Source organism: Panthera pardus, unplaced genomic scaffold (genome assembly GCF_024362965.1).
Source record: "Panthera pardus isolate Hobbes unplaced genomic scaffold, ASM2436296v1 HiC_scaffold_17, whole genome shotgun sequence".
Classification (NCBI taxonomy): domain Eukaryota; kingdom Metazoa; phylum Chordata; class Mammalia; order Carnivora; family Felidae; genus Panthera; species Panthera pardus.
Window position 1 is genome coordinate 81503693 of NW_026526732.1, and position 26649 is coordinate 81530341.

At 38.3% G+C, this 26649-nt stretch overlaps 1 protein-coding gene across 2 annotated transcripts in view; it reads right to left on the reverse strand.

Annotated features, from left to right (window-relative positions):
- The window catches only part of MEI4 (meiotic double-stranded break formation protein 4), a 209232-nt gene that overhangs the window by 173085 nt on the left and 9498 nt on the right, over positions 1–26649 (reverse strand). Inside the window, exons 1-2 of one of the 2 annotated variants that reach the window (XM_053904705.1) lie at positions 22848–22955; positions 7032–7277 (exon numbers count right to left, since the gene is read on the reverse strand). In XM_053904705.1, the coding sequence (XP_053760680.1) occupies positions 7032–7263 (232 nt within the window). In that variant the 5' untranslated portion in view covers positions 7264–7277; positions 22848–22955. Of the gene's footprint in view, positions 1–7031; positions 7278–22847; positions 22956–26649 lie in introns of those variants that run through there. The other variant, XM_019442701.2, reaches the window with a different exon arrangement.

Sequence of the window (26649 nt, forward strand, 5' to 3'; positions counted from 1 at the left end):
TAAGCATTGTCAGCTAGAGGGAAGGGAAGCTTCTAAAGCCATCTAGTCAGTCAGTTGTTTCCCAGGACCCCAAACTTAGAAAAGCTAAGTCCAACTGAAAATAATAGTGCTGCTGAGCACACCACCACCACCCACCTCCAAACACTCTAGATATGAGCTCTCCATTCAGTGAACATTTACTAAATAAACATGGAAATCAATGAACTAATCTGGTTTCATTGTCTCTCACTTTCTTTTCACTATAGCCATCTGCTCATCCAGGGCCTATCTCTCATCTATGAAGACAAAATTGTAGGGGGGAGTGGGGCGCCTGGGTGGCTGTGTCGGTTGAACATCCGACTTCGGCTCAGGTCATGATCTCACAGTTCATGGGTTTGAGCCCCGCATCAGGCTCTGTGCTGATAGCCCAGAGCCTGGAGCCTGCTTCAGAGTCTGTGTCTCCTCCTCTCTCTGCCCCTCCCGTGCCCATGCTCTATCTATCTCTGTCTCTCGCCTGGGTGGTTCAGTTGGTTAAGTGACTGACTTCAGTTCAGGTCACGATCTTGCGGTCCATGGGTTCGAGCCCCGAGTTGGGCTCTGTGCAGACAGCTCAGAGCCTGGAGCCTGTTTCGGATTCTGTGTCTCCCTCTCTCTCTGCCTCTCCCCGGCTCATGTTCTGTCTCTGTCTCTCGAAAATAAATAAACATTAAAAAAAATTTTAACTATAGGGGAAAAAACATATACCTGACACTTCATCTATCCACTTCCCTCCCATGAATGCCAAATTACTGTATAATTGCAACTGCCCAGATTCCCCTTGTTTGTCCCACCTTCACGCACACATATACACACTCAAGTTTTAATCCTAAATCTGCTCATTGAAGTTCAATGTCATTTATCTCACTAATAAGGCCCTGCCCCTGCTACTATGTCCTCTTCAATCCCTAGTCAACAATTAAAAACACCCACTAGTGCCTGTTAGTGGCCAGTCTCTATGCTCTGGGTCTCCCTCACTTACCTACTCAGACACATGAAATTCTTGCCAACGTTATGAAGCCATCGTTAACAGGAAGCTGTTGTAGAACAAAGAACATAGTTTTTCTCACTCATTTCCTCCCCTATAGATCAAGAAGACTCTCGGCTAAAGAAAAAGTAGCGCTGGTCGAATTTATTCATGACCTCCACCCCTTCTCCACTCTACAAATTAGGATGTGCTCAGATACAAGGAAGGAAACACATGGACACAATGGATTAAACCCTTGTTTGTCTTTTTAAACATTCCTAATAAAGTAATCCTAGCGTTGCTTCGATTGCTTAGCAATGTCAGGAAGGACCCAGGTTCTTTTCACCCAACTATTTCACTATCCTGAATGTGCTGGCATTAATTTCAATATTGCCTCACAGTTGCAAACTGGCTACCACAGATCCAGTCTCCGTATCTTCAATTGGCAGTGCTGCATACAGGAAACAAGTGGCTGACATAAAAAAAAAAAAAAAAATTTAATTGTTCTCTTTCATGAGCCTCAGTCTCTTCATACAAAGAGGCAAATCTTTATCAAAAGTTCAGAAGATTGCTTTTTACCTTTCACTGGCCCCTGCCCAACCTTAGAACAATATTGACAAAACAAATCTAAGCCCTTCATGGATTAACCCACTGGGAATAAGCACATCTTTTCAAAACAAAATTGGAGTGCTTTAGGAAGGAAGCAGAAAGCTAAACATTGAGTAGACAACTAACTGCACCTGCCACACATCACTCAAAATGATTTTGGGAAATGTGTCAATGGATTATCTGGGCTTCTTTGATCCTTCCTCCCTTCCTTCCTCCCACTACTAAGGAGCATTTAAGTAAAATTACAATGTAGCAGAATTCTAAGAACAAATTCTATTTATCCCTTCTGCGTACAGTCTGTGTATTATTATATTTAATAAATATAATAAAGAAGTATATCTCTCTCTAAGAAGCTGTGGGAAAATAAATCAGAATAAAGACATAGCTGGGTTCCCAAAATGCTGGATAAATGATATCATACTTTCTTATTTGTTTACTTTGCCATTTCAGCTCTGCTTTATTGAATTCTGGGTTGCTCAGTTGTTTCAATGGATAGTTGATGCTATAAATTAAGTTCCCCAGCCTCTGTCAATCTGTCAAGAAGCATCCCATTCAACATTTATTGAGGGCCTGCTGTCTCTAAACACTTGAGAACAGTTGCATATGTAAAGCAATCCTGAAAATCCCAATAAACAATATTTGATAATCTAAATATATCTGGAGTGCCTGAGTGGCTCAGTGGGTTCAGCGTCCGACTTCAGCTCAGGTTATGATCTAATGGTTTGTGAGTTTGAGCCCCTCTTTGTGCTTTCTGCTGTCAGCGCAGGGGGCCTGCTTCAGATCCTGTCTCTCTCTCTCTCTCTCTCTCTCTCTCTCTGCCCCTCCCCAGTTCATGCTTTCAAAAATAAATAAAAATGTTAAAAAATTATAAATATATCTATAATATAGCTTTGAATCTCAGGTATGGAGTTTTCTTTCTTAGAGTAAGTTACATCAGTCTTTCAAATTATACGTCTTTATCTTTTTTAATGTTTATTTTTGACAGAGACACAGAGCATGAGCAGGGCAGGGGCAGAGAGAGATGGAGACACAGAATCCGAAGCAGGCTCCAGGCTCCAAGCTGTCAGCACATAGCCTGACGCGGGGCTCCAACTCAAGAACTGTGAGATCATGACCTGAGCCGAAGTCGGACACTTAACCGACTGAGCCACCCAGGTGCCCCTCAAATTATGTATCTTTAAATAACAGCTGTGTTCCTTTTTTATTTTCCTATCAACCTAATACCCCCCTTTGTTAGGTTTTGTTCCTTCCCCTTTAATAGCGACTCTATTTATCTGAATCCATCTATTTATTCTTCATTTTTCAAGTTTAAGCTAACAGATGGAGAGACAAGTTACTTCCAAACATCTGTGTGGAAACGCTTTACCTATAGCTCCTGCTGCGAGTAAAACTGATTTTAATTGTAAGGTAGTTGAAGATTTCTCTCACAGGCATTGTAAGTGAAAGTTTTCGGTGTGAGAACAAGTTCTCACCTAGGTTCTCACTGTCAGGCATACTCATGTTCCAAACAAATCATGCACACCACTAGAGCAGCGGTATAAACAGACCCTTGACGGTAAACAATGGTTTTGATATCACAGATGTTCTTAAGAGTCTGTTTAAGATTACTGGAAATGTTTGTGTGCCATTCTATTAATCATATAACTGCACATAAAATAATTAAGAATATTGATTGTGTTTGCATTCATTGAGTACAAAGAGCCCATTACCTAGAAAGACTCTAGAGAGACTAAAATGTGGCTATAAATTCTATAACACTATTTTCACTCACATAATAATGAGATTTTAGTAACATCTGTGTATTAGGTTAGCAGATTTTCCTGATAATACCCAAAAGTAAAGTTAGTGAGTACCCTATTACCCACAGCAATCATATGTGTACTACACCTGCTAATGTGTAGTCATTAGGTGACATTCCTAATGGGACAGTCATATTCTTTTCGTGGCTCCTTTTCCCATGCCCACCCCTGGAATGTTGGGACCCCCAATGCCGCCAACCTCCCAGCTCCGTCCTCCCTGCAAGTCTCATCCTTGGCTGAGACTTCAACTATTACTTAAATATCAGTGGATCCTACGTCTATGTCTGTATTTCCAGCCTGTTCATCATCCCCTTTGACTCTAAGAATCATCCTTCCACCTTCCTTCTACATAATCTCTATATATTCAGGAACTAGCCTATACTCAGACAAACCTTAACTCCACATTTTATCCTATAAACTTATTTCTGTGTTCACTTTCAAGATTCAAAGCATTGCAATAAATTCAATAAATGGGGATTGGAGACCTCACTATCCCAAATGCCTCCATGTCCCTAATCACTCTCTGACATCATTTACAAATATCTGAAGTGTCTACTCTGAAATCGTTCCTAAATGTCTCACCTCCTTTCAGTTCTATCATGGATCGATTTCAATTCATCATTCTTCATATGGGTTTTGGTAAAATGTTTAAAACTGGTATCCTTCCCTCGAATCATTGCTATGACCAGAAACACCTTCTTTGCTCCATGGCCATGTGACAAATATTTATTGAGCACCGACTGTGTGTCAGGCTTTGGGGTGGGCATTTAGTAGAGGGTGCTCAGCAAATCAAAGACCCACTCCTCAGTGAACTTAAACTTTAGTTCAGGAGATAAGGCACCAACTAGGTAAACAAACAAATAGTCCACAGGGGATGTTTGGGTAAAAAAAAAAAAAAAAAACTAGTGGGGAATGCTATGTGTATAGAGTGGTCATTGAGGAGGTGTCATTTCGATTTTTTAAATTTTTTTTAATGTTTATTTTTGAGCGAGAGAGACAGAGAGAGAGAGAGTGAGAGACAGAGCATGAGTGGGAGAGGGGCAGAGAGAGAGGGAGACACAGAATCCAAAGCTGTCAGCACAGAGCCTGACATGAGGCTCAAACTCATGAACCTGAGATCATGACCTGAGATGAATTTGGACGCTTAACCAACTGAGCCAACTAGGCACCCCCAGGAGGTGTTATTTAGAATAAGACCTCTAGGAAGGGAAGAAGCCAGTCACGAAGAGAGTCAAACAGACAAACATAACAAAGGTCCAAGGCTGGAAGGAAGCCCATGGTAACTAGGGCAAGGTGGGAGAGGTAAATAGAGGTGAAATCACCCACAGCATCACAGGCCACGATCATAAGTCTGAATCTAATGTGAAGCATGATTGGAAGCCAGGTAGAAGTTTTCAGCAAAGGAGTCACACGATCTGGTTTACATTCTTTAAAAATCACCAGAATTGTTTCCCAGTCCCAATACAAGGGTCAATTCTGTGCATCAAAAAAGTTGTATGGCTCCTGATGAATGGAGTAACCACAGGTTCCAGCTTGCTCAAGTGAGTCCTGGTTTCTGCCTATTGTCCCAGTGTAATTATTAAGAGTTCCCTGCTTTCAACTCTCACAAGGGTGGTAGGGAGACCATAAATCGCACAGTCAACTTACTATAGGGAATAAAATAAAACAGTCCTTGGGTTGACATTCAAGGCCCTTCTGAACCTGGTCCCAATTCACCTCTCTTCCTTTCTCCTACATGGTGTTCTGGCCACTTCTGAAATGTAATGCTGCAAGTATCCTAAAAAGGCAAGTATCCTGCCTTTGATTATGTTCCTGCCTGTTGCTGCACATTCTGTGACCACTGACTAGTAGATAGATCCTTGAGGGCCAGACCTGAGAAGTCTTGCCAAAAACCAGGCAGAATGAATGGCTTCCTCCTCTGTGCTTTGTCAATATCTTTATTAAAGTATTTATCATACTGAGTAAATTATTTAAAGGTCCAATTTCCTGCAAGAATTGTAGGTACTCAATGGTAGGACAGCACCTTAAGTGGTTTTTTTTTGGGTCCTCACCACCCACTGCATACTGGTCCATTGTTGGTCCTTGGTATATGACTGCTGGATGAATTATTTAATATAAGTGTAACATAACATACATAGTAAAATGATAAGGTTGAGTAATGAGATTTTAAATTTTTTTTATCCAGTAAACTTAAAACATTACTGCCTTCACATCTACATTACTTTCATTCTCCAACTCCACCCCAATGTCTAATGTAGCCCCATTCATTAGGAAGTAACAATAAACTTTTAATGAACAACTACAAATAAAAACATCTTTATAGGGCAAGAAGAAGTCTAGTTTTAGAAAACTAACCAATTTCTAAATAATTGTGAAGGTTAAATAAAACAGAATTGGTATAACCACTGTAGAAAATGGTATGGGGTTTCCTCAAAAAATTAAAAATAGAAATATTATATGATTTAGTAGTTCCACTGTTGGATATTTACCCGGAGAAAATGAAAACTTAGCAAGAAAAGATATATGTACCTCTATGGTTTTTTTCAAGTTTTTATCTAAATTCTAATATATATATATATTAGCAATTTTACCATAACCATAAATAACCATAACCATAAATATAGCAATTTTACCATAACCATATGGTTATGGTAAAATTGCTTTCAGGTGTGGAATTTAGTGATTCATCACTTACATATAACCCCTATGTTTATTGCAGCATTATTTACAATAGCCAAGAAATGGAAGCAACCTAAGTGTACATCAATAGACAAACGTGTAAGGAAAATGTTATACACACACACACACACACAGAAAGAGAGAGAGAGAGGAGAGATAGAGAAATATTATACAGCCATAAAAAGGATGAGATCATGTCATCTGAGGTATGATACTACCCTAGAAGGTATATCCTAGGGCATTATACCACCCCCCAGGGTATTATATAAGTGAAATAAGTCAGACTGAGAAAGTAATTACCATCTGATTCCTCTCATCAATAGAGTCTTAAAAAAAAAAGAATAAACAAACAAAAAGCAGAATCAGACCCTTGACAACAAATTGATAGTTGCCAGAGGGGAGGGGGCCAGGAGACTAGGTAAAATGAGTGAAAAGGGAGGGAGATACTGGCCTCTGTTATGCATTAAGTCACAGAAATAAAAGACACAGCATAAGGAATAGAGTTGATAATATTGTAATAGCAATATAACAGGAGAGATGATGGCTATACTTATGGTGAGCACAGCATAACATATAGAGCTATGGAATCACCGAACTGTACATCTGAAACTAATGTAACATTGTGTGCCAACTATACTCAATTTATTTATTTATTTATTATTTATTTTTTTTTTTTTTTTTTTTTTTTTTTAAGAAAGAAAGAGAGTAAGGGGAAGAAGGGCAGAGGGAGAGAAAGAAACAATCTCAAGCAGGCTCCATGCTCAGCCCGGTAGCCCAAGGCAGGGCTCGATCCCATGACCCGGGGATCATGACCCGAGCAGAAATCAAGAGTCAGACACTCAACCAACTGAGCCACCCTGACACCCCTATACTCAATTTTTTAAAAAATTATACTAAATTAAAAATAAACAATTAAAAAAACCAGAATGATGTATTACCAGAAGACAATTTCATACACTCACCAGTCTCAAGCAATCCTGAACACATCCTGCTCAGAAGAAGTTTTTGACGTAATTGCAGAACTTCAGTTTCCAAGGCTTCGACTTTTGATCTCCACGTTGACTCCTGCTCAGACACCACCTTCGCAAGGTGCTCTGTGTATTCTCTGCTGCTTTTGTCTGCTGGTTTTGAGCGGATAATGGCCACAGCCAGAGCCAGCTTTGAAGTTCTCAAATACCATGCTTGATCATCCATCCTGGCTTTTGTCCCTATGTGTTAGTAAGGAAAAAAGTTATAGAAATTCCTTTTAACTTTTGGAGTGCATTTGCTCAAAATTGATTTTGCAGAGTACCACTAATTAGTAAGTTTGTAATACAACTTGACACCAAGTAACAGAAAAAAAATTTCTCAGGAACTGAAAAGAGTAGGAAAAATATGCAAAAGTAAAATGCACATACATGAATACTAAGTGTATTAAAATCCAAAACCACAGGTTCAGACAATCTGACAAATTCTTGGGGTGGAAAAAACACACATTAATTCATTTAGTGTTTTCTAACCAGAGGCACACTTCAGAATCTCTAAGGGAGGTTTTTAAATACATACATTTACATATATTTGGTCCTAGCTCCCCAAAATTCAGATCTACCAAAGCTGGGATAGGCACTGAGGCTCTTACATTTTGAAGGGTCTACTCTGTAATCAGAACCACTAAATTAAACCATTTATTTAAACGTAAGCCCTTCTGTTCCAACTCATTCTGCTAAGTCTCACAGTCCCTGCTTCCCGATTGAACCATTAACTAACTACTACATTGCTGCCTTTAACCAGGCCCCTCCAATGATACTGAGAACAATCTTTAAAATATTTGCATCGTTTAAATTGTGGCTCTGCTCTGATTCTGTGCCTCCAAAGATTTCCAACTGCCACCATGAGCGTACTTTTCCAAAGTAGTACTACATCACAGTCTAACTATAGGAATGTATCTGTGAGGACACACACTGCCTTCACTGGATGAATACAACAACCGATACCGAAGTATAAACCCCTTGTGGACCTCCACAAGGGGGAGCGTGGCACATATAATGTGCTGCATAAAAATTTGTAATGAATAGCACAATGGTCCAGAAAATTTAGGGCTTTGGTTGCCACATCTATTCTACTAACAAGTTCAAATTCTTTACTCCACATCTCACACTTTATTTTCTTCCATTTCTCAAGCCTATCCTTCCACTGTGGTTAAATCATATTCATACAAACAGATGCACACAGTCTCAGCTCGTTCCCATTCACATCTCTGCTCTGGAATTTTCCCCAGTTGTGACACTATGACTCTCACAGCTGCCAACGTCCTGCTGTGCATCCTTCAAAAAACGATTCATATACCACCATATCAAATCCTTTCAGATTTATTACCACCCACAAAACTGTGTATCTATTTGATATTCTATAGTTTACACTGAAAATACACAATCTAAGAGGAAGCATCATGCTGTTTTATTATAATTAAGAGCAACACAGAAATGTATGTATGATATGCTCATAACAGAATAATTTATAATTGAAAACTGGGGCTAACAACCAAATAGTTAATAATGATACAACCATTCATATGAATACTATCTATCCAAATAGGGTTTTCAGAGATATTCTTTATTAGCATGAGAAAGTACTAATGATATGCTGACTGTAAAAACAGTGGGGGCATAAAATTATATATATGTAGTAGGATCCCAATTATATAAAAAATGGGAAATACAAAAAATGTAAATAGGATTTATCTCTACTATAGAGTGATTTTTATTTTCTTGAAGATACTTCTCTGAATTTTCCTAATTTTCACCAATGAACATATGTCAGATTATAATTAGAAAAAAATTATGAAGAATAGATTTCCAAAAGAAGGTATACCTGCTATACTTTTAGCTTTTCATAGCTATATAATACACCCAGGACTAGATACTGTTAACATAGACAAACTAATTAGAATTATAGCTCCGCGTATTTTAGCTTTCACAGCAACCATTTCACTTGGCTGGTTCATCCCTCATCTGCTGGGTCAGCAATGGTGAACAGCACCTCTCAGTGCTCCAGGAAACACCTGTGTGCCGAGAGCACAGAGCATGGATGACCCTCCCCAAAGAAATAAGCCTACTGGGCACCTGGGTGGCTCAGTCGGTTAAGCCTCTGCCTCTCGGTTTTGGCTGAGGTCGTGATCTCAAGGTTTGTGGGTTCGAGCCCAACATCAGGCTCTGCACTGATAGCATGGAGCCTGCTTGGGATTCTCTCTCTCTGCACCTCCCCTGCTCTCTCACATGCTCTCTCTCAAAATAAATAAACATTAAAAAAAAAAAAAAAAGAAGTAAGCCTACTATCAGATGTAACAGTCCTGACAAAAAATAAAAATAACAATAATGAAAATAATAAGTAACTTAAAGTATTTTGGTTAGAAAAGGATCTGATATTTACTTGTGAATGGTGGGAATCCAGGCTAAAACCTGAAAAGAAAAAAAAAAACCTGTTTATTAGCACAAGACAACAAAGTTCTCTGGATAGCAGAAAACACAGCAAACTCCCTGTTGTCTTGCAAAGATATTTAATTAATTGATTTAAGCGAGCAGATTAATTAAATGCTCTGATTTTTATGTCATCATGTGATTTGTTAATAGTCTTCAAACCATGCTGAATATCAGTCAACAACATAAAAGGATCAAATTATAAAGTCCTTCTGGATTAAAACTATCCCAGGGTCACTTGTCTGAACATTAATTAGAATTGTACCACAAGTGAAGAGAAACAATTGCTAATAGATATGTTGGTACAGCCTTCTATCATATAAATTACACTAAAAAAACACAAAATTACAACCTACAGCTGGACGGAACCTAGACAGAAGCTTTTTAAACTGCTTCCTCGTATTTTGGAGTGTGTGTGTGTGTTTATAAACATGTGCTGTTTTTATCTAAGAAGAGCATTCCTATTCTCAGAGTGCCATTTGCAAGGTAAAGATAATTCTATTTCCCCTGAAAATTCATGGGAAAAAAAGATGAGCTTCCCAAACACATTCTATACTTAATTGAAGAAAGATCAGTAGTAACTTTCAGAAAGTCTTTTTAAAATTCAATTTATGCTCAAATAATTATCGTAAATAATTAAAACGAACATTTAATGTTCCCCAAGAAGGTATTTAGTGTCTCTGAATTCTTAACAGCAGAAAACACAAAATTTTAACAGTGTTTTTAGAATAGAACATTAGTTCAAAATGAGCTTTCTTTTTCTTTACAATTGGGAACAGACCTTACCATGGCAAGGTCCCCCATAGGGCTACAGAAAAATCTAGTCACATTCCCTAGGACCCCTGTATTCTCCTTCTGGCAATGCATGCAGAAATGGCTACTCTGTAAACAGTACTCTGGCGATGTTTACCTGCCCTATTTCTCCTGCCCTCATTTTCCCCTACCAAACTTTGCATCAACTAACCAATTCTCTGAACTGTCAAACTGTTTTGAATTAGAATTCTGGATTCTTTTTTTAAAGATTTTATATTTTTAAGATTTTATTTATAATCCTGAATTCTAAAGTTTGTTCATCCCTAAGATCACTGATGAAAATTCCATAAACTAAAGAGCCCCAGATAATTTCTATATAAGAAGTGAAATTTTAAATTTAGGTAACCAATCAGAATATTTCCCTAATGTGTATCAAACACCTTCAAAATATGTATCCCCCTTTAGGCCAGCAATACAAATTCTAAGATTTTATCTTAAAAAAATGACCAGGACTACATACAAAACTTTGTGCCCATAGATGATCCTATAGGATTATTTATAACTACCAAAACAAAACAGAACCTGTCACCAGCTTGAACACTTAACAATAAAGTGACATAATGCATTAAATTGTGACATAATGTACAATTGAACTGAAAATGTTTTTTAAAACATTTAAAACTATGGGAAAATATTTCCTACATGTTGTTAACTGCAGAGTAAACATAAAACAGTAAGTGAAGTAAAACTGGAAACTGGGGGAGAAATCCATAGACTGAGATTGATATACTGATATATGTAGAGATAGGAAGCAGGAGGGGAGGAGGAGGGAAAGAAAACAGGTAAAGAGAAAAGGAAGAGGGAGGAAGATAGATTAGGGTTATTCACCAAAACAAACAAAACACTGACTGTGAATTGAGTAAGTCTGATTTCATTTTCTTGTTTATACTTTTCTACAGTTTCCAAGTTTTCCACAATAAATATTTATAAAACATGTTATATACAACAGAAAAATGTCTACTCATACAAATATATTTCCTATCCTATATTTTTCAAATTACATGTTATATGAAAAATGAAGACGCGTTTTAAATGAAGCCTCAAGTCTACAAGCTGTCATTTTATGGTTGTGATGAGAGGTTCCGGCCTGTAGAGCTCACCTCAATTCTGAGACATCTTCAACTGTAAAATACACCACCAGTTCAACTACAGCTTGAGAGAAGGGGAGTGGGATAAGAATGAAATCACAGCACACTAAACCTACTCAGAAATTTTAAACGAGGAGAGTACCTTCAGAATTGAGGAAACACAGTCAATGGAATGAACATTCTGTTCCATAAATTCTCAAATTTCCATCCCTCATCAGCTTTCCCCAAATTCCACCAAGCCTGTGGACTTCAGACCTTTCCAGGTCCACAAGTAGATACATGCCCCTTCATTCAGATGTGTTTGGTGTTACTCCCACTAATCCAAAGGACACCGTGGATTTTGGAGGTGGGGCAGAAAAACTTTATTCAATATGACTAACCAGCAGGCTACTAGCCATTTTATTCCCAATGCCATGAACACAGACTGGCTACTAAATACCTGAATGAGTACATGAGTCAGTGAGTGAATTAATGAATGAATATATCAGTATAGGTCAGGCAGTCACAAAAGGCTGCTTGACCAGCTCTTAACCCTGGCTCTCATAAGAAAGTCTTTGTTAATCACATACTAGGGAGCATGGCACTAGAGGGAGAATGGATTAGGAGCGTAATTTCTAGTTAACCTGAAGGGTCACATCAGTTTCTCTTGACTCTGTGACACATCCTTTCCTGACTACTTCCAGTGAATCTACTCCCTCTAAACTTACACGTTTCTACAGTATACCCTTAAACTTTCACCAAAATAATCCTTGAGTAAAGAAAATACAAGAGGGGCACCTGGGTGGTTCAGTCGTTTAACTGTTCAACTTCAGCTTGGATCACGATCTCCTAGTTCTTGAGTTGGAGCCCCATGTCAAGCTCTGCTTTGACAGTGCAGAGGCTACTGGGGATATTCATTCTCTCTCTCTCTCTCTCTCTCTCTCCCCCCCCCCCCCCCCGTCTCTCTGTGCCCCTCCCCCACTAGTGCATGCGTGGACTCTCTCTCTCTCTCTTTCAAAATAAATAAATAAAAACATTTGGGGCGCCTGGGTGGGTCAGTAGGTTAAGTGCCCAACTCTTGACTTCAGCTCAGGTCATGATCTCACAGTTCATGAGTTCGAGCCCCATATCGGGCTCTGCACTGTCAGGGCAGAGCCTGCTTGGGATTTATCTCTCTCCCTCTCTCTCTCTCTGCCCCTCTCCCACATGATTGCGTGCTGTCTCTCTCTCTCTCTCAAAATGAATAAACTTAAAAAAATTATATAAAAAAAGAAAATACAAGAAAGCTAAAATCTAGTTCATACACAGGTTTATATAAGAGGGTAAGCTATAAGGGAAAAAAGCCAGATTTAATGTCATGTGAACCCTATAATAAATACTTGCCTTCCTCATAAATCAAGAAATGGAAGAACATTCCCTAAATCACTGAGATGAATATGATAGGACAAAGTGAGTACAGGAGGAAGTTCCTATGTACTATGATGATGGAATATGCAATTATCAAATATCAGTCCGGGACAGGGCAGAGTTATGGCAATGCCAGAACAGTGAGATATCACAAGATTTTCTGGATAATTAATTTCAGTAAAGTTTGGACAAGGTCTGACATCTGATTTTTGGATTAGATCCAGCTGAAAATTCTCTAATTATTGTTATAGTTTCAGCACACACTTACTGTGAAGTGCTCAGCAGATTAACATCACTTGAAATTTTACATAAAAGAATCAGGAGTTACTCAAGATTTCAAATCTCTCCACTTTATTAAGGGGGCCTTTAAAACCCTTCCCAGCAAAGAGAATCTGTTGAGGACAAGAGGCAAGTAAAGATAAAAGGATCCTTGCATTTTCCTCTTGCTGAAAAAGTTAACTAATCCTAGATTTTAATTGTCTCCAGAGTCTCTTCACACTTTCTTTTTATGCAAATCCCACCCTCCCTTTTGAAGCCTCAATGATTTTTTTTTTTTTTTTTTTTTTTTTGTCACAGACAAGATTTTCTCTGGATTCCAGAAAGAGATGTTGCAGAATTTCATGTGGGAAAAATGCATCACACACATTTTATAAGGCAGCAAAAAGTACACTGATTCAGAAATGCAAAGTCATGTATATATAGCACAATCCTCAACCATCTTCCACTGCATAAATTCTCAGAAGGGAAAAAGACCTGATATCTACTATTAACACATGTTTTAAAATATAATTCAGAAGGACTGCAGGTGTTTCCTAGTTACACTGGTATTTCACACATGGATATGGACATAATCCTCATCACAAAAACAAACCTCTTGTTCTCACTAGGTATATTAAAAAATCTGATAATCTACAGAACTCAAACCCATAAACTCCACAAATTTGGAATCTGTATGTGGCTATACTCTGGAAATGGAAAAAGTTATGTGTCAGAAAATGAGGAAGACTCTAGGATGAAACCAGAAGCCAAAGAAAGAGCCAGAGGACGCAACTGAGAAAGGTCAGCCAATACCAGGGGAGAGGAACAGCTGGTTGCTGGAGACCCATGGAGCCAGGGCCTGAGCTGCAGGGAAAACAGAAGACTAAGGAAGGAGGTGGTGAGGCAGAGTCTCCTGGAAGAAGTAAACAGCCCTATCCAAAAAAGTCCCATTTTGGAAATCAGATTTGTTTTCTAACTGCTATAACATAGTATCTTCTATACTTCCCATCTGTGCATACTTAATACATGAAGCCAAGAAAGTGCGAGAAACTCCACAGAACTTTCCTTAAGGCTGAAAAAGTGCCTCAATTCTCATCTCTCTCCCTCACTGAAATCTCACCAAGGTGACCACCACGAATTTCAGACAACTGACAATGCTTCATGCTCCTCACAGGCTTCATTTTACAAATAAATCTAATACTTCTGCTACATTCTACTTAGATTTACATTTAATAAGGGTGCCCAGGTGGCTCAGTTGGTTAAGCATCTGACATTGGCTCAAGTATGATCTCACAGTCCATAAGTTCAAGTCTTGCATTGGGCTGTGTCCTGACAGCTCAGAGCCTGGAGCCTGCCTCATATTCTATGTCTCCCTCTCTCTCTGCCCGTCCCCTGCTTGTGCTCTGTCCCTTTCTCTCTCTCAAAAATAAATAAACATTAGAAAGTAATAGAATTCTACTTTTATTAGCCTAAAATAACCTACTAAAAGAGAGGGAAGGCTTCACAAATACTGAGCACATTGATTCTCGACATCCTCTCACACATGATGTCCTCTGAATTTTTGTCGCTTTAAACTCAGCCCCTCAACATGCTCCAGACAATAGACACACAAAGCCTTTGTTGCAGGCAAGCCATCACTAAAGACTGGTCTTTCAGGCTTTCATCTACAACTGTTTCATCAACATCCCACCTGCTCCAGCCCAGACTCTCAACCTAGTCCTATGGCATTGTAGACTCTGAAATCAGACACAACACAGAATGTGCATCCTGTATCGATACAATGCTCTTCTCTACCAAGAACCTGTCAGTTCACTGGATTCATGTTGCCTCACTTAGTACCACTACAACAACTCCTAACCAACTGAGGAATATCAGAAGAAACTGCAGGCCATTCCAGAAGAACAGCACAACAAAAAACAGCATAAGGCACTTGTCCCTGGCACCAGGTAATGGCATCTGGAGCAGGAATGGGCCCCCAGCTTTCCTTCCACCATTGTAACCAATACCTATCTCCACTCATGTAACAGGAACCATTCAAGGTCTGAAGCATCAGCAGTCCTGTGGCCTAACTTTTGTCTAATTTTCCCAGGTAGCTATATCAAACTTCCCAAACTCCATTTCTCCTACCCATCAGAACTTGCTGTCCTCCTTAAAATTTAGATCTGACCAACCCGAGATTACCAACCCAAATTCATGATAGCCAAGAAACGGCCTCATAATGACACCATGGCCAGGCTTGAACTTTGGTGTCCATGGAAAATATAGGCAGAACACCACTGCATGAGTGTCTATTTTTTCTTTTTTAAGTAATGCCATTTGTATTAAGAATTTCTAGGGGCACCTGAGTGGCTCATTGGTTAAGTGTCCAACTTCGGCTTACTTGCAAGCGCCCAACTTGGAGTTCATGGGTTCGAGCCCTGCGTTGGGCTCTGTGCTGACAGCTCGGAGCCTGGAGCCTGCTTTCGATTCTGTGCCTCCCTCTTTCTCTGTCCCTCCCCCGCTTGTGCTCTGTCTCTCTCTCTCAAAAATAAATAAAGATTTAAAAAAAAAATTAAAAAAAGAATTTCTAGAACCTTTTTAACATGCTATTTTTTAACCACAAAAGAGGTCTTTCATTGAAAATAATATCAATATATTTCATCTTATAAATGGGATACTCATTTGGTTACTAGCCTTAGCTGTATCAGTAACCAGCCTTAGCTATATCAGTGTTCAGTTTTACTCCAGGGTAATCAATTAAAGTTCTTTGTTTAAGCCATAGGAATTTCTCAAAGTAGCTCATGCTATAAAAGAAATTCAGATCTTTAACTCGTCAGACTTTCTATGCCTAAATCTATTTGTCCTTTCAATTACTACAAGAAAATAGAGTTGAATTTTATCCCCTTACCAATTTTACTGAAATATAGAAAATAAAGAATATTCACTAACTTACATATATATTTGGCAATTTATCTCAAAAGAAAACTTCTACCTAGATGCTCTAAGTTATTTGATCTGTGTCTGAAGGGCTAAAGTACAAATATGTAGGCTAAGGTAATTAACTTTTTTCAGACAAGGATGGATTGAAAATACAAATAGCAAACGTAAGAAATATGGACTGCCTCTATATCAGACAAAAGAAACTTCATGACAAGAAAATATTACCAGAGATTAGAGAAACATTTCCTATGATTTTAAAAAGGTCAATTAATCAGGAAGATGAACAATCCTAAATGTGTATGCACATAATGACAATAATAGAACTTCCAAATACATGAAGAAGAACTGAAAGAATGTGAGGGACAGTGACAAATGCACAATCATATGTGAAAATTTCAACACACTTCTTTCAGCAATTGATAGAACAACTAAATCCTGAAGAGTAATGATGATGATATAAAAGATTTGAAAAATACTACCAACCATCCTGAACCAATTGATGCTTATAAAAGTTCACATGGGATATTCAACAAAGCAGATCATATGCTGAGACAAAGCAATTCTCATTAAATTTCAAAAGATTGAAATCTTAGAAAACATGTTCTCTAAGACAAGAAAAACAATTATAAATGTCTAGAAAAATCTCTCAAATATTTGGAAAACAAACCACACATTTCTAAATAAAATAAGGGACAAAGAAAAAATTATAAACAGAATTAGAGTATATTTAAAACTGAAGAATAATGAAAACACAACTTATTAAACTTTAAGAAAGGAAACTAAAACAGCTTGTAAAAAAATAATAGCTTCAAGTATCTATTTTATAAAAGAAGAAAGGTTTAAATTCAATGACCTACATTTCTACGTTAGAAAATTAGAAAAATAATAACAAAAAAACCCAGAGGAAGTGAAAGGAAGGATGTCATAAAGATATAACCAGAATGCAATTAAGTAGGAAATTGCAATCAAGAAAATTAGCAGGCAAAGTTAATTTTTAAAAAAGATTAATAAAATTAATAAATGTCTAGTGGCGCCTGGGTGGCTCAGTTGGTTAGGCGTCCGACTTCGGCTCAGGTCACGATCTCACGGTCCATGAGTTCGAGCCCGGCGTCAGGCTCTGTGCTGACTGCTCAGAGCCTGGAGCCTGTTTCAGATTCTGTGCCTCCCTCTCTCTGACCCTCCCCCATTCATGCTCTGTCTCTCTCTGTCTCAAAAATAAATAAACGTTAAAAAAAATTTAAAAAAAATTAATAAATGTCTAGGACTTATCAAGAAAAAAAGAGAAATAGCACCATCATACCAAGATCAGGAATAACAGAAAGAATTCCCTGTATATCCTCTAGCGATTAAAAAATGAATGCAAAATTACCAAAAATAATAAAACACTTAGCAATAAACTTAACCAAAGAGATGAAAAGCCTCTACTCTAACACTGATGAAAGAAATTAAAGATGATACAAACAAATAGACATTCCATGCTCATGGATTGGAAGAACAAATAATTTTAAAATGTCAATACTATCCAAAGCAATCTACAGATTTAATGCAATCTCTATTAAAATACCAACAGCATTTTTTACAAAACTAGGACAAACAGTCTGAAAATTTGTATGGAACTACAAAAGACCCCAAATAGCCAAAGCAATCTTGAAAAAGAAAAGCGAAGCTGGAGGCATCACAATTCCAGGCTTCAAGTTTATTACAAAGCTATAGTATTCAAAACAGTATGGCATTAGCACAAAAATAGACACATAGGTCACTGGAAAAGGATAGAAAGCCCAGAAACAAACCCATAATTAGATGGTCAATTAATCTTTGACAAAGGAGGCAAGCATATGCAATGGGAAAAAGTCTCCTCAATAATTGCTTTTGGGAAACTGGACAGCTACATCTACATACAATAGAATGAAACTGGACTACTTTCTTACACCATACAAAAATAAATTCAAAATGGTGATACACCTAACTGACATGTGCAACATAAAAATCCTAGAACAGAGCACAGGCAATAATTTCTCAGAGATTGGCCATAACAGCATCTTTCTAGGTATGTCTTCTGGGGCAAGGGAAACAAACGCAAAATAAATTACTGGCACTACATCAAAATAAAAAGCTTCTGCAAAGCAAATGAAACATAAAAAAAACTAAAAGACGACCTACCGAATGCAGGAAGATATCTGCAAATGACGTATCTAATAAAGGATTTGTATCTAAAATATATTAAAAAATGTGTACAACTGAAAACCCCCAAAACAAATAATCCAATTTAAAAATGGGCAAAAGATGTGAACAGACATTTCTCCAAAGGAAATAGATGGCCAACAGACACATGAAAAGATTCTTAACATTTTCCATCATCAAGGAAATGCAAATCAAAACCAAAATGAGATATCACCTCAGACCTATCAGAATGCCTAAAATCAAAAACACAAGAAACAAGTGTTGGCCAGGATGTGGAGAAAAAGGAACCCTCATATACTGTTGGTGGTAATACAAACTGGTGCAGCCATGGTAGAAAGCAGTATGGTAGTTCCTCAAAACATTAAAAATAAAATTACCCTACTGGGTCTTTACTCAAAGAATATGAAAACAGTAATTCAAAAGGATATGTGCAACCTTATGTTTATTGTAGCATTCTTCACAATAGACAAATTATGGAAGCAGCCCAAGTGTCCATTGACAGATCAATGGATAAAGAAGATGTGGTATGTGTATATACATATATATATATATGTGTGTGTGTGTGTGTATTTATATATATGTGTGTGTGTGTGTGTATATATATATGTGTGTGTGTATGTGTATATATGTGTGTGTGTGTGTATTTATATATATATGTGTGTGTGTGTGTGTGTGTGTATATATATATGTGTGTGTGTGTGTATGTGTATATATATATATATATATATATGTGTGTGTGTGTGTACAAAAAGGAACGAAATCTTGTGATTTGCAACAACATGGATGGATGTAGAGAATACAATGCTAAGTGAAATAAGCCAGTCAGAGAAAGACAAACACCATACGATTTCACTGATATGTGGAATTGAAGAATCAAAACAAACTAACGAAGGAAAAAGAGAGAGAGAAAGAGAGAGAAACCAAAAAAACAGATTCTTAAACACAGAGAATAAATAGTTCCCAGAATGGAGGTGAGGCGGGCAAATAGGTGAAGTGGATTAACAGTACACTTATCCTGATGAGCACTGAGTAATACATGGAATTGTTGAACCCCTATATTGTACACCTGAAAGGAATAGAACACATATGTTAAGTACATTGGAATTAAAAATTTTATTTTTTTCAAATGTTTATTTATTTTTGAGAGAAAGAGCGTGAGTGGGGAAGGGGCAGAGAGAGAACCCCGAGCAGGCTCTGTGCTGTCAGTGCAGAGCCCAATGCAGTAGGGCTCAATCCCACAACTGTGAGATCATGACCTGAGCCCAAATCAAGAGTCAGGTGCTTACCTGACTGAGCCACCCTGTGGAACCTCAGAATTAAATTTTTTTAAAAACTCATGCAAAATTATGAGCAATCTATGTTAATAAATTAGAGAATTTACAGTGAAATATACTGACCAACACTGACAAAAGAAGACAAAGAATTCTCAGTAGCCCTCTGTTAAAGAAATTGAACATTTATTAAAAATCTCACCATACTCAGAGTGCCTGGGAGGTTGGGTAAGCATGATTTCATGGTTTGAGTTCCTGCATTGGGCTCTGCACACTGGCCTGCAGGGAGCCTGCCTGAGATTCTCCCTCTCTCCCTCTCTCTCCCCCTTCCCCGCTCGCGCTCACTCTCTCTCAAAATCAATAAGCTTAAAAAATTAATTAAAAAATACTAAAAAATAACATTTTAAGAATACAGTATATAATACATATAACATACAAAATATGTGTTAATCGACTATATTATCAGTAAGGCTTCTAGTCAATAGTAGGCTATTTGCAATTAAGTTTTGGGAGAGTCAAAAGTTATACTCAAATTTTCAACTGTGTAGCAAGATCAGGGCCCCCATTTCCCACATTGTTCAAGGGTCAACCATATACACATATTAGAACTGTTTAAAAGGTCCCAAAAGGGGGCGCCTGGGTGGCTCGGTCGGTTAAACGTCCGACTTTGGCTCAGGTCATGATCTCACGGTCTGTGAGTTCGAGCCCTGCGTCGGGCTCTGTGCTGACAGCTCAGAGCCTGGAGCCTGTTTCACATTCTGTGTCTCCCTCTCTCTCTGCCCGTCTCCTGTTCATTCTCTGTCTCAAAAATAAATAAACGTTAAAAAAATTTTTTTTAAATAAAAAAATAAAAATAAAAAATAAAAAAGGGTCCCAAAAGCTCTTTAAAGATAAACAAGGCTAGAATTAGGCTGCCATTCATAAAATTCTTATCAGAATCTGAACACTAAAGGATACGATGTGTTTTGGCAAAAAGCTTTTATGTCACTTAAGGCATAAGCCAAAGTCCACTTCTTCCAGAAAGCCTTCCCTAACCACTTCAGCCCATAGTAATTCTCCCTTTTTCCAACAACTGGGGTACCTGTCAACCGAACCACTCACACTGGCACTTAATCAATAACCATCTGCTTTTGTCTTTTCTTTCTGGTAGGATTAAGTTCCTTGTAACTCAGGGCCTATGTCGCCTTCCCCTTTTTCTTTTTTTTTTTTTAATTTTTTTTTTTTAACGTTTATTTATTTTTGAGCCAGAGAGAGACACAGCATGAACGGGGGAGGGGCAGAGAGAGAGGGAAACACAGAATCAGAAGCAGGCTCCAGGCTCTGAGCCATCAGCCCAGAGCCCGACGCGGGGCTCAAACTCACGGACTGTGAGATCGTGACCTGAGCTGAAGTCGGACGCTTAACCGACTGAGCCACCCAGGCGCCCCCGCCTTCCCCTTTTTCACTCCTCCACCCACACCCCCAAGAGGGTCTGAATACGTAGGTATATTCTCAGTTGGATTGGGTCGCAGAGCCAAGGCCCAGACTTCAGAATGAAGGGACTGCAAGCTGAACCCAGCTCTGTCCTTTGCCAACTGAATGACAAAGTAATTTCTGCATCTCACGTTATCCATAAAATGGAAAATATATTAGTAATATTCTCATATGACTGTTCTGCAGACTCAAGTAAAACATGATTGTAAAGCATATGAGATAGTACCTGGCATATGGTAAGCACTCAAGGATTGTTATTTTTATCACTACTAGGACGGTTACTACCATTACAGCTATGCCATTATGCTACTATTTATTAGGACGGGAGAAATGAGTCTTGGAACCACATGATTCCTAATTTTGTGCTCTCCTACCCAATTTTATTAGTTTAACCATTACATTGATCAACGTCTCCTTGACATCCAATTAGTAAGCTGGAATCCAAATGCAGTTCTGGTATAACTAGAAAAACAATTAGTCAATTCTGTGCCCAAACTGTTCACTTCCCTAGACAAGGGTAATTGTTTACTTAACAAAAGCTTTTATCATAATTGTTGTTATTAATTAAAAGTTTACATTGGCCTTGTACCTGTGATGTCTCCAGTGGAATTATTTTTGTTTCATTCCCATATTTTGTAAAATCATAAAGACATTTTCATACATCTACCACAAATACAGATTCTTCTAAAACATATTCCCTTTCCCATTTAAAACATGAGACATAAATAAACAATGCATTCATGTGGACATTATTTTCCCATGCCAAGTGTATTTGCAATGCTTTGGTATTTAGCAATGACAGATTTATAGCATTCTGCTGAAAGCTCCTTTGTGATTCAAATACACTTTAGAGCAAATTAAAAATAAGTTCAAATAAGGAGCTGCGGAATTTTTCAGGCATTCTTACCAAACATGATTCTGCAGATTTCAAATCAGAAGAGTTGGACCCAGCACTAGCTGCTGACAGCATTATTTGATCTCAGTAGACGTGCAAACGCTTAACAACAAGAAAGCATGTCAATAATTCATAGATCTAGAGACAACTCTCCTGGGTAAGGAAAGAGTATCTTTTTTTTTCCCCTACGTCCCAAGACACGACTCTGCTGTGTGAGAGGAAATTCTTCCCTATTCAGCCTGCCAGTAGACGCATCACCTGTTACAATCAGATGTTTTGCTGACTTCAATTGTTTAGTCCATTAAGACCAGGCAACCAGTTAGCTCAATGTACAAGTCACTAAACCACAGACGACAACAATCAGTCTGGAAATTCAGCACTCCTTGCAACCCCAGGAATCTTAACCCCACAATCTACTTCAAATAGATGAATAAGGTTTTACTAACCCAACCTTGAGATCCATGTCTAGGCAGGTAGCATGGTTCCTAGACTCTGTTCACACTGGGAGGCAAGCTGAGATCCCAGCACCTCTCTGGCCCTACTTAGTCTCCTATCTGTACGGCCTAAATACATCTGCACTTCTGTCTTATCCTCCATCCATGAACTCAAAACAAAACAAAACAAAACAAAACAAACAAAAACATATTAATGCAGAAACAGCCAACTAGGTAGGGCTGTGTACTATGAGACAAAAGTTGTGGTTGTAAGATACACTATGGATCAGAAATCAGGATGGCGAATAGCTATAGTGAGCACATTAACAGGAAATTCAGTGAGCAATTGCTATTTTAAAATAAAAATTTATATTCATTTACCCACCAAACTATAACCCTGAGTCATTAGAAACTGAAGACAGTGATAATTTTTTTTTTCATTTTCAGTAACATTTCTTAATTTGAAAATTCTATTTTACTCCAGGAGTCTAGCTCAGATAACTGTTCTGTCAGAAAATACCCTTGTAGCACAAGGAAATTGACTGACCAATTAATTTATGAAATTGAAACATTAAAATAACAATTAAGGGGTGCCTGTGGCTTACTCAGTTGAGTGTCCAACTCTTGATTTCGGTTCAGGTCATGATCCCAGGATCGTGGGATCAAGCTTGAGATTCTCTCTCTCTCTCCCTTTGCTCCTTTCCCCCACTCATGCTCTCTCTCTAAAATAAAAATTAAAAAAAAAATTTAAAGTAAAAATTTTAAAAGAACAATTTGTAAATGTGCCAACTATACTCTACACCAGAAACAGAAACATGATGGTAACTCATTCATTTATTCAGTAAGTATTTTTCGATTGCCTCCTATGTCCAGAGAATATAGCAGTGATGGAAACAGGTGAGTTCCTGAGCTCATAGTCTAGTGGACGGAGTCACAAAATAAATGAGTAAAATACATGTGTGCCAAATTGTGATGAACACAGCTGAGAGAACTCATGCAGGTAAGATGGAGGGAGACAGTAAGGGATTGGTTGCAATTTTAAATACAGTACTCAAGAAGGGCCTCAATTGGCAGATGACTTTTGAACAAAGATGCAAAGGGAGGTCAGTAAACAACGTTATGCTGACATGGAAGAGTGTAGAAGAAGAGGCCAAAGAGAGGGAAGCTGACAGGCCTGAGGCCAGGGCCATGATACACGGAGCTTCTTCCCAGCACCATACTGCTGTATTTTAAGGAAATTATTATTCCTATGTTATGAGTGAGGGTCTGAAGCTCAGGTCTTTTGCCACTTGCCCAAGGTCACACAGTTAGTAGTGCTGACACTTAACCTAGGTGCTACAGCTCAGTCCAGCAGTCTTTCCACTGTACCAGTTGCCACACTGCTGCGTCCAGTTCTATATACCACAACTCATCAGCAGCAACCGATGAAACAGGATGGTCAGAATGGGTGATTGCAAGAGCAAGGGCTCTGGAGACAGCACATGGAGTTGCTATAGAAAGAGAAGACTCTGCGCACAGCAGCATCTGAAAGGCTGCCAGACCAAAGAGGGAAGAGAGGTGTTCAATAATCCTCCAGAAGGCAGAACTAGGACAAGTGCATGGAAATTACAGGGAGACAAGTTTCCAATAAATAGATGAATACTGCAAGTGCCAGTATAGGAGCTGTCCAACAATGGAATGGGCTATCCTGTGAAGTTATGAAATTCCAATTACTGGAGTTACTCAAGCAGAGGCAGAATGGCCATCTGTCTGAGATGAAGACAGATTTCTACACTGATGTGAAAGCTACGTGGATTGACTGGTCTTACCCAATTCTGAGTCCGCAATTATACAAGCATCGGGGCAGTGTGGTGTACAGTGAAAAGTTCCAGCTGTGAAATCAGACAGCTTCACTAAAATCCAGTCTCCACCACTTATAAGTATTAAGCTTTGTGCACTCAACCCCTGCAAGCCTCAGTTTGCTTATCTGAAAAAAAAAGGCAAATACAGAAGCTGCTTCATAGGGGTTATTGAGAGAATTCAATGACATATATAACCCATGTAAAGTACTTAACACAGTGCCTGGCACAGAGTAAAAACTCAGTGACATTTAGCCTAATAGGTAAGTATACTGGGAAGCCTGTGTACAAAATGTATATATATAAGATGTGTGCAAATTTCTCTCCCTGTTTTAATCTTACTCAGTGGCAAGAAGAGTTCAATGTCCAAAGCTGAATTGTAACAGCAGAGTAAATTACAACATGATGATACTAACAATAATAGTCATAATAAACACATAAACAGCCTCTTAGACTAATCATTTCATATTATGTCTCTCTTCATTAACAGGATATACAGAAATCTTTTAAACATTTGATACACGAATTTAAAACTAATGAAAGAAAAATCAACATTTTCTTAATTAAAACAATTATGAACAATTTAGAGTCTTTCAGCAGGAGAAAGAACACCTAACAATCTGCAGCCGTATTCAATGTGTGTGTGTATATGCAAATACTCAAGTGTACGTGTGTGTACACACACATACACACACACATTTACACAGGCTTTCTTTTTCAAAATTAAGGAGCTAAACTAGGAAACTCAGGGTAACTTTTAAATTACATATTAATGAGCATAAGTATTCCAGATTTTTATTAAGGCCAAGTATTTTATGCATATATGTCTGTATTAATATAAAGTGAAGGAGAAATAACCACAGAAAGTAATATCTGTATGCTGTAATCTGGAGATGCCTCTAGATGGTAGAGAGTGAGTTACAACTTTAGATTAACTTGCCATCACTCCTTTGCCCTTCTGGATAAACTGACATTTATTATTCAATGGGAAAACATTCAAGAATAGACCTCAGTGATGAAAGGAAGCCTCCACTTTAGAAAAAAACTTGGGTGATGTCACTATATTTTATTTCTGGGTGCTCAGTGCTGTTAGAAAGTCATAGTAAGTAAGACACAATACAGAAAAGGAAAAAAAGTACCTTCACTAACAGTACTTGCATGATGCAACAATATATATATGGATTCATATCCATCATATTTGATCCTTCCAATAACCCTGTGATATAATTCCTATTATCCCTGCTTTTTCAACATGCAAGTGGGCTCAGAGAGTAACTTATTCAGTCACATAATATTATGGAAATGAAGATACAATTTGATTCTAAAACTTTTCATCTTCCCATATTGTCTGTCATGTACACACATTAAATTAGTATATTTTGACACAGATCATCTATTTTAATAGATTTCAAATATAATAAAATATATTGAATACCAAAACAGTGTTGAACATGTGTAATGGACTCCTAAGAGCTTGGTGTCTGAAGAAATGATCCCATCTGTCACCCAATGACGGAATCAGGAGTCCAACTTGGTCCCCATGGACATTACAGTATTAAAAATCGGATTACCTAATGGTCAGTTCTGAGAAACTCCTTCCAGACACTCTATAACTTCTGCTTATGAAGCCCAGGTCCACTCTTGAAAGCAAAACAGTATAAAGCCGACTTTCCTGACTCACCCGCCAAGGATCTGAAGTAAGCAAAATCCTGTCAAATCTTCTATACCCATCATAACATCATAACATCATAATATTGAGCCTCTTTTGATTATTCTCTGACTCGGCAAAATCCCTCTTCAGTGGCACTCAGCACTTAGCCTCCAATTTGGCAATGAACATAATCAGTCACAACACTTGAACCTTTCTCTTCATGCACCCAAAATAGTATAAGTTGTTGGTCAGTCTCCATGATGGTTCAAATGGACATAATGAAGAAACAATTCAACATGTATTTTTTTTTTCAAAATTGCTTTGAAGCTAGATCTGTCACACAACTGATTTGTTGAAAACCAAAAACACTGCTACCCTCTAGCTTGACTTCTCTCCCGTGCCCCTGGGCAATTAGCCACAGAGGACTTGTGGCTTCAGAACAAACCTCATGCTCTCATGATTATGCACCTTTGTCCATGATGTTCACTCCCTGACAGAAGCACCCTTTCCCCATCCCCTGTCTGCAGACTCTTCCCTTACCCTTTAAGGCCCAGTTCAACCTCCAGTGTCTGAAATCTTCTAGACTTCCTGTTCCTTCCTTCCTCCCCCTGGCTCTGTTAACTGTGCCCTTCTCTGCATTTCCACAGCACTCTGGAAATCTTACCATAAAGTAGTATCACCAGTCATGTGGGGGTCTCTCTACCCTGACAACAAGTGAGCTCATCAGAGGCATGGACTGGGTCTTCATCTTTTATTATTTCTAGCACTGGGCTCAGTGGGAAAGATGAAGCCATACAGTACACAGATGACTACGATAAAGAGGTCAGAAGTGAAATACTTCACAGAAAGGGGAAATTAATTCCAGCCAAGGGGTTGCAGAAAGCTTCATGAAGAAGAGAGTACCTAAGAAAAGACAGG